The sequence below is a fragment of the Phaethon aethereus genome (assembly GCF_964289735.1).
Source record: "Phaethon aethereus genome assembly, chromosome: 7".
Lineage (NCBI taxonomy): Eukaryota > Metazoa > Chordata > Aves > Phaethontiformes > Phaethontidae > Phaethon > Phaethon aethereus.
This window is the reverse complement of record NC_138583.1, coordinates 25,945,397-25,960,808: the sequence shown is the minus strand read 5'-3', so window position 1 is coordinate 25,960,808 and position 15,412 is coordinate 25,945,397. Positions and strand designations below refer to the sequence as shown.

Below are 15,412 nucleotides of genomic sequence, written 5' to 3'. Positions count from 1 at the left end.
CTCCAGGCGGTCTCTGTGTGCCAGCTCCGGAGAGCTGCACAAGCCCAAACACAGGCTGTTCCTTGGTAGCCAGTACTGCTCCCGTAGCCGTGCCAGGAGGCTGCAGGGCAGCTCATGGTGCCCATCCTGCCCTTCGACCCTGCTAGTTTTTTTTTCACTCCCGCTTGCCCGTCATATGTGCGTGTCACCCCCACCAACCCCACGCGAGGTTTGGCTCGATGAAACTCCATTTGCGTTGCTGCAAAGGCACCTCCCCACGCAGGACAGCCTCACAGCCGGGGGACAGCGAGCCCCGGCCGGGCGCTGCTCCTGCAGCAGCTCTGTCCCCGCTCCCCGGGAGTCCAGAAGACACGCGTGGCCCCCGCCAGTCCCGCGGGAGGGCGGAGGCCGCCGCGCCCACGTGTGCAGCAGAGCCGGCAGCGGGGCGGGCCCGCCGGCGCCGCGGGAAAACGCGCGGCCACCCAGCCCCGATTGGGCGCTTCCCGCCAGTGACGCCGCTCCGCTCCGCCCACGCGCACCTCAGGGCGGGGCCGACCCTCTTCTCCCTCGCCGGCTCCAAAGATGGCGGCGAAGCTCGAGGGCCTGCCCGCTTTCAAGATGGCCGCCTGAGCCCCCCCTCCCCCCCCGCCTGCGGCCGGGTGCACCCGTCGGCCAGCGTCCGCCGTTTGACGCGCCGCCGGCGGCGAAGGGGTGCGCTCCCAGCGTGCCCCGCGCGGGGCGGAGTGGGGCGGCGCGGCGGCCGCCGGGAGCTGTAGTGCGGGGCCGGTGGCGGTCACGTGCCGCGCCCGGCAGTGGCCGCGCTGGGAGCGGAGGCGCCAAGATGGCGACGTTGCGGGGCGGAGCGGTGCCCGCCGCGGCTGGGGCCGGGGTCGGCGGCGGCACGGCCGGGGCTGTTCCGCGAGGGCTGGCGGGCGGCGGCGCTCCGCGCGAGCTGCCCCTCCGCGCCGGCAGCCCCCTGCAGGTAGGCGGCGGCGGCGGTGGAGGCGCGGCGGGCCGCGCCGTGCCGTGACACGTGGAGGCCGGGGCGGCTCCCGCGGCGGCGGCACCACGTGTGCCGGGAGCGGGCCTGCCGCGCCGGCGGCGGGCAGGGGGCTCCACATGGGCCGGGACGCCCCTCCCGCAGGCGGAGCGGGGCGCCCGGTGGTCTCCCGCCGGGGTGGGGTGCTGGCGGCACCGGTGGCACCGGCGGCACCGGCGCGGGGAACCCGTGGGGCGGGGGGGCGGTGGCACGTCTCCGGGACCGGCTGGGGCGGGGGTCTTGGTGGCTGCCACGGGAGGTGACACCCAGCTCCTGGGGAGTGGGGGCCAGGGGGACGCCGGCGGGGTGTCGATCCCCCCCCCCCTCGCGGTCCCTCTATCCCGCCGCCGCCCTCCGCCACCTGCAGCTGCGGGGGGGGCGGGTTGGGACACCGATACCCGATGGTGTCGGTGGCAGGAGCTCTCGGTGGAGGACGAGGCGTGCTCCGGCCCTCTCCGGGACGGAGGAGCTTCCCGAACTGCAACGGGGGCTTATCCCGGGGGAAGCGTCTCCCCCCACCCGGGTCCGGTCTGAGGCGCGGTGCTGCCGCGTCCCTGCCACCGCCGGTGTCACTGGCCCAGGCGGGGTCCTGCCGGTGCGGGGCCGGTGCCCTGGACGGGGAGCGTGGGGTGCACAGGAACCGAGGGCACCTGCCTGTGCATTGGTTGGGGGTTTGGGGAGCCCCACGCTGCTGCCTCTTCCCGGTGCTCCTTCCTGGCCGAGGGGCTGCCCCGAGGGCTGCCAGGGGAGAGACCCCACCCCGAGCCCGGGCAGGGGGATGCTGAGCCCGTCTCGCTTCTCCCTGATATGGGGCGGGGAGAAGAGAGGGAATGATCCTGCCTGACACTTCCCAAATGCAGCTGAGGAATTCATGGATCATCCTCTGCCGGTGCCACACCAGCCAGCTGGAGCCTCCCGACTCTCGGGCTCACCGGGCAGGCGGTAGCCCCTCGCCCTTGCAGGCAGCTCCAGCCAGGTGAAGCTTCCTTGGCAGCCGGCCCAGGGCCGGAGCCCAGCTGGAGTGCTGCGGGGAGGATGGCTGCCCTCTGCTTGGGGCGTAGTCCCGACGCAGCACGCCGGGCGCACGTGTCGTGCATTGCCAGTGCAGCTCAGACGGGCAGCTGCCCGCAGAGGCCTCGGTTGTGCCTCCTGGGTACCGCAGCAGCAAGCGCAGCATCCCCTGCTCCGGTTGGGTGCTGGTGGCCGCGCTCGGACTGTCTCCAACTTAAGCTTTTGGCTCAAACCCTGGCTCCCCGTGTGCCCAGAGCTCGCTCTGAGGCGGCGGGCATCCTCCCTTCTCCCCAGCAGTGCCCAAGCCTGTCCTTGGATGTCCCTGTGACCCGCGGCGTGTGGCCTTGTACCTGCTGAGTGTGAAGCAAACACAGGGAGCTGGGAGGGCACGGAGGGTGTCCCCCTGAGCTAGGGGGTCTGTGGCAGGGAGGAGAGCAGGCAGGGACACGGGAGCAGGCTGGGCTGGTTCGTACCCCCGCCCCGACGCACAAGCGGCGAGGGCTGAAGGAGGTGCCCGGCCCCAGGTGGATCAAAGGGAGTCCTGGGGGAACACAGCCTCCTTCACCGGTGACTCACGGCTGTGGGACTCCTTGTTGTAAGGCGCTGAGTCAAAGGAGTTGAGGAGGGCTTGGGAGCTCGCCCTCCCTCCCTCCTGAGCTGCAGGCAGGAGCCGCGGGAAGAGGCCATTTGAGTGGGAGGATTTTCCTTCCCTCCCTCCAAACGTCCAGCGCGGGTCACAGCTGGAAACCTCTTATTAGACACTGCCTTTTGGGGAGAGCCAGCCCTGTGGCAAGACAGGCCGGGCCCTGCAGCCCTGGGGGCATCCCCCAGACCCCCGTGCTGTCAGCAGGCAGGGCTGAGCCAGCCTCCACGTCCCTCGGCGGCTGATGCTCCATGAGACCCCTCCCGCTGGCTCCTCCGGTGGTCACCACTGACTCAGGGCTGCGCACTGGCCATTGGCGCTGCTGGGTGTGCGAGCCTGGATGTGCTTCCCTGCTCCTCCCGGTATCTCCAGGAGGATTGGCCGGGAATTGCGGCCGGCTATGCCGTAGACGTCTGCCAGCGGGGCTCTGCGTGGGCTCTGACTGGCAGCCAGCGCCAGCCGAAGGAGGGGACTGGAGATACTGAGCCTGCTCCATAGCCTGGTCTGCTTTGTGGGGTGGAGTGGTGCCCCGGTGTCACCGGTGGACTCCGCTTCCAGATGGAGAGCGCTGGGAGAGGGTGCCCGGGCTGCTGAGCCACCCACTGAGCCCCAAACCACTGCAGGCTCCTGCTCTTCGGGGCTACTGTGTCGGCACACAGTAACAGGCCAGGGGGGTTTGGGCCGGGTGGATGCGGGGCATTGCTGTGGGGGTCCTGGCTTTGGTTCCCAGCCTGGTCCTGGAGTGCCCGTGCTCTGGGGTTGCACAGGGCTCCTGGCTGTGCCGTGGCTGGTGGTGTCTGCTCTGTCTGATGGGGGCAAGTCTGAAGAGCCCCAGGGGCCGGGGGTTTGGGCAGGTGGCTTTGGTGCTGCCATATTTTAGGGAAGACCTATTTAGTGAAATGCCTGCTCTCCCTCTGGTGCAGCTTCCCTCTTGCCAGAAAAGGATTTCAAAGTTCAGGCAGTCCTTGTACAGGGACAGGGGGCATTTTGTCCTGCGTGGGCTCAGGCTTGTACAAGCTGTGGTACCTACATGAAACGCAGGTGAGCCGCATCAGATGAGCATCCTCCAGGTTTTGGCCAGATTCTCCCCATGCTGCTGCAGGGGGAGGACAGCTCGCTGCCTGCTCCCTGCCAGCTTTGGGAAGGAGGTGTGCTCTCCCAGGGCTCCGTCCTTGGTGCCCTTATCTTCCCTGACTGTGTTATCTCTGCCTAAGCCCATCTGCAAACAGGAATTCACGTCCTGTCTTGTGCTGGTGACGTGCCTGTGCTGCCGCTCCGCTGCTGGCAGAGGCTGCGTGTCCGGCGGCTCTGCTTGGCCGGGGGCTGGAACCCCTGCTCTCGCCTGGCATCTGGCTTTTCCTGGCTTTTCCTGGCTGCCCTGCAGCGCTGGGCTGTGTGGCACCACAGGGTGCGTGCAAAGACCTTTCCAAAGTTACCGGGCGTTACCTGAACATCCCTGGAGCTGGCTGGGGGTCTGGAATGGACGTGGGGCTGGGAATTTGAAGGAAGAACATCAACAAAGCCGGTTTGGTCCTGGATCGTGAGCACAGCCCGTGTCCTCTTGTAGCCTGCAGCAGAGGTGTCGGGGTAGGGCCCTGGCAGCGGCAGCCGGCTGCATCCCTGTTGCTGACTCCTGCGCTTTTGTTATGAATTTCGTAATGTTTTTGGGCTTATCTGAAGCGCCGACAGCCAGAGTCAGAGGAGCGCGTGACAGTCTGTCGGGCGGGGGGAGCCTGCCTCTCCCTCCCTGTCCAGCACGAGCGACGCATGGTGTTGGGCAGAGCCTGGGAATTGCTGGGGGTTTATCGATTCTTCTTTCCCAGTCCCGCAGCTGCGGAGCGAATGGAGCAGGAGTTTTTGGTGTGGAGGCTCAGGCTGAAAGTGGCACGGGGTTTTGTGCAGTGGGGCGAACTGGCCCAAAACTCCCCCAAAAAGCAAGGGGGAAAGGAGCCCTGTGCCATCTTCTGACCTGCAGCACGGCCGTGTCCCGCCTGCCTCCCCTACGTGTTCGGGGGTGCGGCAGTGAGCTGGGAGCCCACCTGCGCTGCGGAGGCAGCCAGCGCTGGTAGCCATGCTTTGCAAAGTGTTTACCTGGCTCCCTGCGCTCCTCGACAGTGCTTTTCCCTCGAGGAGGATGACCTGAACTTAACGTCGCTGGATGCAGAAACCATCTTGGAGGCCGAAGAGATCCTGGGGACAATGCAGAACTATCTTGACTCCTCTGTGATCTCCATCATCGAGGACCTCTCTTTGAGCGAGGTGGGAACCCACACGTGGGCGCAGGAAGTGGCGGTCAGGCCGACTCTGGCTGTGGGTTGGGTGAGGGTGGCGGCAGCGTCCCCCATGGCCGTGCCCAACCACCTCTGCCCTTTCAGCAGACCAAGGCCTGCCTGGACGCACAGAATGAGTTGTCCCTGCTGACTGCCATCACCGAGATCCTGGACAGCACGGATGATGAAACCCTGTCCCCCTTCGACACCATCATGGATGCAGAGCTGCTTACCTCACCTCGGGAGCGGGAGAATCCCTCGGTGAGTTGCGAGGTAGAGCCAGCCCGAGCCCAGAACAGGGGTGGGAAGATGCTCAGGTGGTGCTCAGCCAAGGACCTGCCAGGTTCTGGCATAGGGGTGCCCTGAGGTGCTGAGATCCTGGTGCCCAGTGACCTGGGATGGTCCCTCTGACCAGTGATGTGAGAGAAGGGCTGAGGCAGGCCTGGACCCCCCTGGAGCTCCTGTGCAGGTGAAGTACCTTCACCTTGGGTCTTGGTGTAGAGACAGAGATGTGCTGGAGGCTCCAGCGAGCAGCATGTCCCCCACTGCACGGGCAGCCAGGGCTGTGCATGCCATGGGTGAAATGGGGCTGAGCTTGTTCCTGGGCTTTGTGCGGTGACGTACGTGACTGGTGCAGGGCAGGGGGACGGCCTGTTCCCTCCAGCAGCAGAAATCTGCCGCTGCCTCATGCTCTGTTTGTCTCCTCTCCAGTTCCAGAAGTTTCTCAGCTTATCCCGGCCGTCGCTGGAGTGCGAGAGCCCTGCCCTGGAGCCACCCAAGGCTCTCAGGCCTTTGACCGGCAGCAGCGTCTCTGTGGCTGGGAAGGTGAGCAGCTGAGCAGGGGAAGCTGAAGGAGCAGCGTCAGGATGGTGCTGTGGTATCTGTCCCTGCTGCCCCCCTGCCCGCCCGCCTGGCACGGGCATCCTCTCCCCAAAGCGATGCTTTGGCAGGGCTGGTGGCAGTGGGAGCAGGGGCTGCCCCAGCTGGTGGTCGCTGTGGGACTGGGGATGCTGCGGATGCACCCATAGGGATGGCGAGTTTCCAGTGTTGTGTCTTACTGGGAGGGTCAAACGTGTCCCAGCATTTTGTCTGCCCAGGGGCTTTGGTGCAGAGTTGCAGCAGACCCACAGTTGGCTGTGCCTGGAGGGCTGCAGTGAAAGCCCAGGAGCTGAAGCTCACTCTGATTCCTCTTCCCAGACTGACACAGACCTGGCTTGGGACCGTGCTGTTCATGGCCTTGAGGACCCGGTGCTGCCGAAGAAGCAAGTCTGCAGCACTCCAAGGGTGGAGAGGAAGCTGGGCCGGCACTGGGCCCGAGAGCAGCCCCTGCCGCAACGCAGCGACGGGGAGGAAGAGGAGGAGGAGGCTGCCTTGAGCCCAGAGCTAGACAGCAGCATGGAAGCTGGGGAGTTTTGCATGAGTGGGGCCAGGGCAGTGCTGGAGGAGCGCGAAGACCCCTGCATCATCAACACGGGAGATGTGTCCCTGAGCGAGCTGGTGAAGTCCATGCACCCCTACTGCCTGCCCACCTTCACTGTGTGCCTGGACCCTGAGACTGAGCCTGTGGCAAAGGAGCTCCTGAGTGGTCCCGTCTTGCTGGAAATTGTGCCTGGTGAGGGGGAGAGCGTGGAGATCCCTGTGGTCCTGCAGCCGCTGGCCCCCAGCTTCCCTAGCATGGAGCCCCAGCTCCTGGGAGCAGAGGAGGGTACTGGGGAGTCAATCCCAGAGGATCAAGAGGAGATGCCAGGAGCTCCAGCTCAGGAAAATGTGTTGGAGGAGGAGAAGGAGGAGAAACTGCCTGGGAAGGAGCTCTCCTGCACTACCCCAGAGAGCGTGTCCCCGCCGGAGACAGCAGTGCCTGAAGCCTGGAGCCCTGACAGCAGCTCCCAGCGCAGCGCAGAGGCACTAGCGGGTGGCAAACGAGAGGGCTCAGAGACAGGACGCGGCCGTGAGAGAGCAAGAAAGAGTCGGAAAAAGAAAGCAGAGGACCAAAGCGAGTATGCCAGGCCAGGCAGGGACTGCGTGGCCCACCGCCTCCGTTCGGCCGGCTCCGGGCAGGCCCCGGGCCAGCCGCCTCCCAGCCGGCGGCGGGCAGCGCGCCCCTCTGTCCAGGTCTCGGACTTCCTGGCGCGGCAGCTGGAGCGAGCCCGGCAGGAGGGGCAGATAGAGCTGCATGCCGAGCAGGTGCCACGGCCCCGGGGCAGGCCCCGGAGCATGGCAGGGGCCTCCCTGCCTGAGAAGGCACAGCCGGAGCCACGAGAGGAGCTGGTGGCAGAAACGGTGACCATAGCCCTGGAGAAGGCTGAGACTGTGGTGGCTCCGGAGAAGACCACACCAAGCGTGGAGGAGCTGCCAGCAGCTGCGTGTCCTGGCACAGGGGACCAGGGTGAAGGGGATGCACAGCCGGCCGCTGGTCAGGGCAGCGGGGTCACCGAGGCTGCGTCTCCAGTCCCGGAGCGAGGCGTGGGGCTAGAGCCCCCCCAGAGCCTGCCGGCAGCGGACCCGAGCGAGGGCCTGTCCAAGGAAGCCAAGCCCAAGGCCCTGAGCCTGCGGGAATACCGCATCCGCATGCTGCACCGCCAGCCCAGCCCCGGCGGCAGGAAGGACGGAGAGAAGCAAGCGGCCAGCAAGTGGCCCAGCGTCCCCGAGCCTCCAACAGAGCTGGCAGAGATCCCCTGCCTGGTGTCATCTGCGTGGCCCACCACTGAGGCGGCCAGCGTGCAGAAGAGCCCGGAGAAACCCGCCAGCCCTGCTGCTGTCCCTTCTCCTGTCAGCAAAGCTCCTGCCGCTCCAGCTTCAGCTCCGGCACCTGCCATGGCTCTGGCACCTGCCACGGCCACACCAGCCCCATCAACACCAATGCCTTTTGTCGCACCAAACGTGCCCCCAGCCTCTGGGGCAGCCGGCTCTGGGATGCCGCCAGCCTCTGCTGGTACTTACGCCCTTTACCCACCAGTGCCTTCCTGGCCCTGCTTCGGCCCGCAGCCCATGGGCTGCTGTGGTTTGCCCCCGCCGCCCAGCACTGGCTCCCCCAGTACTTTTCACATGGTGCCTGGCCTCCCGCCTCCGGCCATGGCCTGGCCCCCGCCAGCCGTGCCACCCCCGCCTCCTTTTGGCCCCGGTGGCCCCTATGCCCCGGTAGGGTGGGCACCGCCATCTTACTGGCCAGGAATCCCCATTCCACCTCCGGTGCCTCCGCTGGCATACGGGGACCCTGGAGCGGCGCTGCAGGGCACAGCTGCCTTCCCAGCTGGCAGCCACCCCAGCACAGCCCTCCTGCACGGGCAGCCCCCCGCCGCCCCTGCGCTCAGCTGCCCGGAGCCACCGGCCTTCCCCGCCCAGCCGCCTGCCACCCCGGCCAGCGAGATGGGGGCTGCAGGTGGCCCAGCCAGACCAGCGACCGGCAGGGTGTCAGACCCCAGGAGGCAGGCTCGGCTGGTGGGGGAGAGCTCTCTCCCCAAGGCCCCTCCAGCTCCAGCCCCTGCCCAGCCCCTGGCAGCCCCATCGGCTGCTGCTGCCCAGCCCAGCAGGGTCCCCCCGGCAGCGCCAGCTCAGCACACGGCAGACCCCCAGGCTGCCCCCACCCAGCCGCCGGAGGAGCCCCAGGTTGCAACCTCCACCCAGCTCCCAAAGGCCGTCCCAGCTGCCATCCATTGCCCTGAGGAGGTGTCCCCTGCCGCCGGCCCTGTTGGGGAGTCCCCTGGCACCCATCCCACATTGGAGGCTGCAGGGCCGGGCAAGGGGCTGGTGGAGAAAGCCCTGCCAGAGCCCAAGGCAGCTGTCGGGCAGGAGCCACCCGGCGACAAATCCATCTCCCAGGCTGCGGCGGCACCACCACCGAAAGTGGGTCGAGAGAGCAGCCTGCCCACAAAGGCACCCACCACACGGCCATGGAGGCACCAGCCGCTCCTCAGCCCGGCGCAGCCCAGTGACAGCAGCAAGGACATCGTGCAAGCCTTCATCAGTGAGATCGGTGAGCAGGAGAGCCATGGGGCGCTGGGTGAACATCACCAGCCATCAAGGCTGCGGTGCTGCCAGCAGCCAGGGGTAGCGGGACCAGTTCCTGGCACTTCTCGGGGCGAGGGTGGCAAAGCTGTGCCCGTGGGCTTGCAGTCTCTTCCCAGCAATCTGCCAGGACATTGCCTCCAATGGATGGTCTGGGCTGGCTGTGCCCAAACTGGTCCCTCCTGGGGCTGCAGAGCCAGGTGCTCCTGTCCTCGCTGCAGGAGACAGAGCTGGTGCAGGCTCTGCCGCTGCCACTTCTCCCCAGCGCTGCCCTGTTGCCTGGGGAGGCTGATGCAGGGGGAGGATGGGGCCAGGGTGCATCCCCAGGGTGCCGGGAGGATTTTGGCTGACTTGACTTGCCATGCTCTCTCCCTGGCCCAGGGATCGAAGCCACCGACCTGTCCAGCCTGCTGGAGCAGTTCGAGAAGTCTGAAGGTGCGGTTGTGGCGTGCTGTGCTGTCCCCTGCGGGGCTCCCTCTGTGCCACTCTGGCCTCCCCAGGCTGCCTGTGCTTCCTGTGGCGGGGTGGGAGTGGGGGGGCTGGGGCGCTGCCGCCTGTGGGCTGATGTTACCCTGCCCGGGTGCCTTGTCCTGCTGGTGTCTCTGCCCCCATCTCTTTCCTGGCCTGTGAAAGCGGCCAGGGGTCCCTGGGGTGGCCAAGGGGGTGGTGAAGAGCATGGGAGGGAAAAGGGACTTCCAGCAGCTCTGCAAGGAGCTGGGTTGGGTGAAACCTCTCCCTGGCTGTGCCCGGGTTGCTCTGTGGGTCCATCCCCTGCCCTCCAGCCCCAGTCTCTTGCCACCCTCACCCACCCACTCTCTTTTTCAGCCAAGAAGGAGGAGGCTCCTGTGCAGCCCCCTGAGGACCGGCGGCCAGCGGGGAGCTCTGGGTGAGTACCGAGACCTCCGCAACTGGTGCCCCAGTGTGGAGCCTGGCAGAGGGCTGAGCCCTGCTTTCAGTGGGGGCATGGGGCAGCTCTGTTCTGGCAGGGTCCAAACTGCTGGGAGCTGCATCCACCAGCCCAGGAGGAAAGGAGCTCCTCGCTGGGCTGGGGGCCAGAGGGAGAAAAACTGGGGGAAGCAGTGATAGGCATGACTGGGCTGTGCAGGCTTCATCCTTGCAGCTCTCTCAGATCCTCTTCTTCCGCTGTCTGGGCAGGGGGATAGCTCGAGCAGGTGCCCCAGGCTTGGGCACTTGGGCTGGGCTTTGGCCACTGTGTTTGACAAAGCTCTGTTCCCCTTCTCAGGCCTGAGACCCAGCAGGACAGGAAGCCCCCGGACAGCCTGCAGGCCTCTGAGCTGGCCAATGTGGCAGGTAATGCCCACGGTGAGGCGAGGGAGCCTGCCATGTTCAGGAAGGGACTGTCGTGGGGCTGGGTGAGACCCCAGGGCTTGGGGGGAGATGGGCTGGGAGCGAGCCCCAGCTGGGCAGTTGCAGCAAGGGGCTGCTTTTGAAAGCCCTCCGGTGCTCTTGCAGGCCTCACCCCTCCAGCGACGCCCCCCCACCAGCTCTGGAAGCCATTGCCCGCTGTCTCGCTGCTGGCCAAGACCAAGTCACCTGGGTCCATGCCCCAGGAAGGGTCCCAGAAGACGGCCAAGCTGACGAAAGCCAAGCCGCTGCCCCCAAGCAAGCTCCAGGGGAAGAGCCCCGCGCCAGCCCCCACCGGCTCAGCCCCCAGCCACGTCTGCTCGGGAGACCACGACTACTGCATCCCGGGCGCAGCACGGCCGGAGAGCAGCAGCAGCCCTGGCACGCAGCCCCCCACCGAGGGTGGCTCCCGCTGGAATGTCAAACACCACCGGGACATCACTATCAAACCCATCTCCTCCTTAACCAAACGGACGCTGGACCAGCCCAAGCCCACCCCGCCAGCCCCCACCACCACTGTGGGGCCCAGCCAGGAGCCCCTGGGGACGGCCTGCCTAGCCCCCCTGGATTATCGGACTAGCGTCCCCAACAAGGCCACCGCCAGGTGCAGCAGCCCCCCCACCTCAGTGCTCCTGTCTCCAGCCGCATCCCCGTGCCGGGACCAGGAGATGCGGACTCCCAGTGCCCAGCCCGGCCGTGCCGCTGCCAAGAGGTCCCTGCGCTGCTACCGGAGACCCCGGGACTCGCCCAGCCCCTCTGCCAGCAGCTGGAGGGCTGGCCGGAGCCGTGCCAGCCGCTCTTTCAGCTCCAGTTCGGATGGAGCTAGCGAGTCCTCATCTTCATCTTCATCTTCATCCTCATCCTCCCGATCCCGGTCACGGTCGTTCTCCCCACCGCCCAAGCGGTGGCGAAGGTAAGTGCTGGAGCGTCTGTCTGCTTGCTCTTTGGGCAGTTGCCTGCTGGCCAGTCTTTTGCAAGGGTGCCCAGACACCTCTTTGTGGACCTACCTGACGTCTGTATTTTATCTTTTTGTCCTTGTGGTCCCCCTGAAGGGACGCCTGGCTCGCAGAGACTGGAGGAGCTGCTGGAGCACGCTGCCAGGGTAGTGGGTGTCTGGCTGAACCCCCCATCTGGGCAGGTGTGCCTGCAAAGCCACTGCTGAGCCAGGCTTCCTTACTCCTCCTGGAGCACCATGGTACGAGTCCTTGGCTGCGCCTTGGCTTTTGGATGCTTTTTTTGGCTTATTGATGTAGGTGTTGGTGTTTGTGTTGTGGGGCTGGTACAGCCCCAGGTGTAGAAATGAGAGGAGCCACAATGGCAGCAGGGAGCTGCTGGAGGCAAGCAGAGAAAAACCCGTCTGGCTTGGCTGCCTCAGGGGTTCGCCGTGCTCCTTGTGGAGGAGGCTGCGTAGGAAAGTGCCGTGGCTTGGTCTTCGCAGGAGGCATTTCTTTTGGAGTCCTTGTGCATCTGAGTGACGTACAGCCTGTCCCAGCTGGCGTGGGAGGCAAGGGATCCCTCATCTGCCCTTCCCTCTGTGTTCGGTCGGTTTTGGAGACATCCCAGGTCACCAGGCACGAAGGGCTTGTCCAACCAAGGTGGCCATTGGTGGCCAATAGGTGTGGAGGCTGGAGCTGGAAAGGGCACGTATATAGTGCCCTGTCCCAGGGATGTGCAGCTCAGGGACTTGCCCTGTCTGGTGTGGCTTTCCAGCAAATACAGCTGGCCCTGTGCTGGGAAACGTCCCCACAGACTGTGCCGTCCAGACCTGCTGTCCTCCAGGAGAGTGTGTGGCAGTGCCGGGCAGCACACTTGGGGCCTGGGTTTACCCGTGGCGGGGGGCCACCCATGGCCAGCATGTTTAGAGAGGGACCCTGTTGCTGGCTGGAGGCAGCACAGCTGGATCCCAAGGTGGGTTCAGTCCTGCTGCCCGTAAGCTTTGCCTGGCCCTGCCAGAGAGGCTCCTGTGGGCAGGAGTCTGTGGGCACAGAAGCCCAGCCCTGTCCCAGTGCATGCCACAGCCCTCAGTGTGGTCAGGGCCATGTGTGGTCTCCATTCACATGTTTTTTGAGTGCAACATGGATGTGATGGCTCCAGTGTCACCCTGTGCACCGTGTGGGGCTCAACACAGCAGCCCCAGCCTCTCCTGGGTTCTTGCCTGGCCGTGGCCATGTGCTGCACGGTTCCCCCATGACTGTTTCATGCTCTTCAGAGGTTGTGCCTGTTGTGAGCCTGCTCCCTTTTCGCTGCGGTGTTTGGCACCAAGTAGAGCAACATCTTCATAGTGTCGTTACTGCCCTGGCAAACTCGGGGAGAGGTTTCCATAGCCCAGCCTCACCCTGGGCATGGGTCCTGTCCGAGTGGGGTGCTGGGTACCTTGGGGAGGATGGAGGTTTTTTTCTTCTCTGGACCCTCATGGTGCTGGGCATGGGGAAGGCTCAGCACTGAGCTGTGTCTCTCCATGCCCCAGGTACCGCTCAAGATGTTCCCACAGCTCCTCCTCCCGCTCCAGCTGTGGGTCATGTGGCAGGTCCCGGGACAGGTCCTCATCCTCATCATCAACGTCCTCCTACTCGTCCAGGTCCACGTCCCGCAGCCAGTCCCGGTCCCGCTCCCCCTCACCCCGCAGGAGGAGTGACAGGCGGAGAAGGTGAGCGTGGCCACCCTGCAGGGGTGTGAGCTCCCCTAGACCCATCTCCTGGCCTCCTGTGTCCCAGGCAGGGGTGGACCCACTCCTTCAGTATCTCCCCTGTGTCCGGGATCACTCTCTTCTGGCATCCCAGACCCTGTAGCTCACATGTCTGGTTTCTGCCCTGCCAGATACAGTTATGACGCACAGGACCACTACCAAAGGCAGAGGATCCTCCAGAAGGAACGTGCAATAGTGAGTGCTTTGGGGCTGGGAAGCTGGGGCTGGGGATTTGGGGCTCCCCATCACTTCAGAAAGCTGTGGGGTCACAGCCTCGCAGGCAGCATTCCGGGGAGGCTGTGGCCAGGGCATGGTGTGACGGGTGGCCATGCAGGGAGGGCACTCTGTGCGGGAGATCCTGCTCACCAGGAGGGCTCGGAAGTGCCGAGTCCCCCTGTTCCCATCTCACGGGACGGTGCATCCCTGGCCCTTAGGAGGAGCGACGAGTTGTGTTCATTGGCAAGATCCCCAGCAGGATGACACGGTCGGAGCTGCGGCACCGCTTCTCTGTGTTCGGGGACATCGAGGAGTGCACCCTGCACTTCCGCTCCGAGGGGTAAGAGCTGTGGGGATGTGGGGTAGCCCCTTCCCAGGGATGGCACCTCTTTTCCCATTCCTCACGCGGACAGTGCAGACCAAGGGGGGACAAACATACTGCACTGTTGCTGATCTCCTTCCTTCTCCGGCTCCAGGGACAACTACGGCTTCGTCACCTACCGCTATGCTGAGGAAGCCTTTGCCGCCATTGAGAGCGGGCACAAGCTGCGGCGCCCGGATGAGCAGCCCTTTGACCTGTGCTTTGGCGGCCGCCGGCAGTTCTGCAGAAGGAACTATGCCGACTTGGGTGAGTCGTGCAGCCCCCAAGCTGAGGGGGGCAACCTGGATCCACTCTCCTTCCTAGAGGTGTGGGGGGGTCCCTATCCTTGGGGTCAGTGAGGCTTGGCTGGGCAGGGCCACGTCCAGGGATGGTCCTGCCCCAAGGGCAGGTTGGGCAGGGGCTCACCATCCCTCTGGTGCTGTGATGGAGGCCAGGACCAGTCCTCCATCAGCCCAGCTGTGGGTCTGGAGGTTGGCACGTGAAATGAGATGGGAAGGAGTTGCTGCAGGGGTGGCCAGCACTGTGCCAATGTCCCCATGGCTCAAGGCAACCTCTCCCCATGTCTTCCAGACTCAAACCGGGAGGATTTCGACCCAGCCCCTGTCAAGAGCAAGTTTGACTCCCTGGACTTCGACACGCTGCTGCGGCAGGCACAGCGCAGCCTGCGGAGGTAGCGGCAGGCGAGGCGGAGCACCCGCCCCCACTTTTATACTCAAATACAAAAGACAAAAAAAGTATGGAGAGAGAGATGGGGTTTTTAAGAAAAAGAAAAAGGAAAAAAAGAAATTTGTTTTATAACCAGTATTTAAGGAGGACGGGTCATTTGCCTCTGACCGGAGAGGCCTAGGCGAGTGGCAGCCCCAGGCTTGCCCCAGCCGCGTAATAAATGCGGATGCCCAAACAGCAGCGCTGCCTCGTCTCCTCCTTCATGCGGGCCGTTCCCAGGCGTGGGCTCGGGCTGTGCCCTCTCAGGACCCCGGGGCATGAGGCTGCCCTGGGGGCTCTGCGGGCTGGGGACTAGGTGCGGGAGTGGGTGTCTGTGGAAAGTGGAGCAGGACTGGGGTCACTGAGCAGCTCTGAGGGGTCTGCGGCAGCCCCCAAATGGCCTGGCACGGGGTGAATGCCTCTTTGAGGACAGGCAGCGCAGACCCTTCAGACCACTTCTCGGGCTCTGCTGGAGCGAGGAGCCGAACCCCCAGCCCCGAGGCGCCCGGCAGGGTTTTGGGGCCATCTGCACCTCCCGTGGTGGCCACGGAGGGGCAGTGCAAGATCCTCTTCCACCGCCGCTCCCCACTGGGGTGCAGGGGGCTCAAGCCCTTGGCAGGAGTACAGGCAGGGGTCTGCCCGCTCTGAGGGCAGCGTGCGCAACCACGGCGCCTGCCTGTCCCCTGTGAGCCTGTTGGTTGGTTTTGCTCCATCTCGCCAGAAGGAGAGGGATGTCTGACAGCCCTTCTCGGGGTGTGCCCCGAGGGAGAGGTGTTGGTGTGACTGCAGAGAGGTTACAGGCATCCGCAGTGGGCAGAGCACAGCAGGATGGTGCTTGGCAGAGGGAGGATGGACAGTGGCGGGGAGGGGATACAGGGTACCTGTCCAGGCCCCCCGGTGTCCTGCTGCTCACAGAGGAGAAGGGCAATCTCAGGCAGCCCTCAAGGGAGCGTGCTTGGGCCAGCTGCTGCCGAGCACCTTCTCTGCACCTCTCTCTGAGCTGGCAGTGCCAGGGCCCTGTACCCTGCTCGTGTGCTGGCAGCCAGAGAAACCCCCTGCCGCAGGCCGTTCCTGTGCTGGGACAAGCCCGGGGATCCCCAGCACTAGAGTG

At 65.4% G+C, this 15,412-nt stretch overlaps 1 protein-coding gene across 1 annotated transcript; it reads left to right on the top strand.

The window, feature by feature from the left end:
• Positions 1 to 820: 820 nt before the first annotated feature.
• Positions 821 to 14,822, top strand: PPRC1 (PPARG related coactivator 1; the record flags this gene model as incomplete). Its single annotated transcript, XM_082002416.1, has 14 exons — positions 821 to 961; positions 4,788 to 4,931; positions 5,048 to 5,203; positions 5,654 to 5,767; positions 6,140 to 8,915; positions 9,329 to 9,382; positions 9,773 to 9,833; positions 10,191 to 10,258; positions 10,421 to 11,225; positions 12,780 to 12,959; positions 13,130 to 13,193; positions 13,433 to 13,554; positions 13,691 to 13,842; positions 14,167 to 14,822. 14 exons carry the CDS (start codon positions 821 to 823, stop codon positions 14,268 to 14,270), a joined length of 4,941 nt encoding a protein of 1,646 aa, XP_081858542.1. The 3' UTR covers positions 14,271 to 14,822.
• Positions 14,823 to 15,412: the final 590 nt, after the last annotated feature.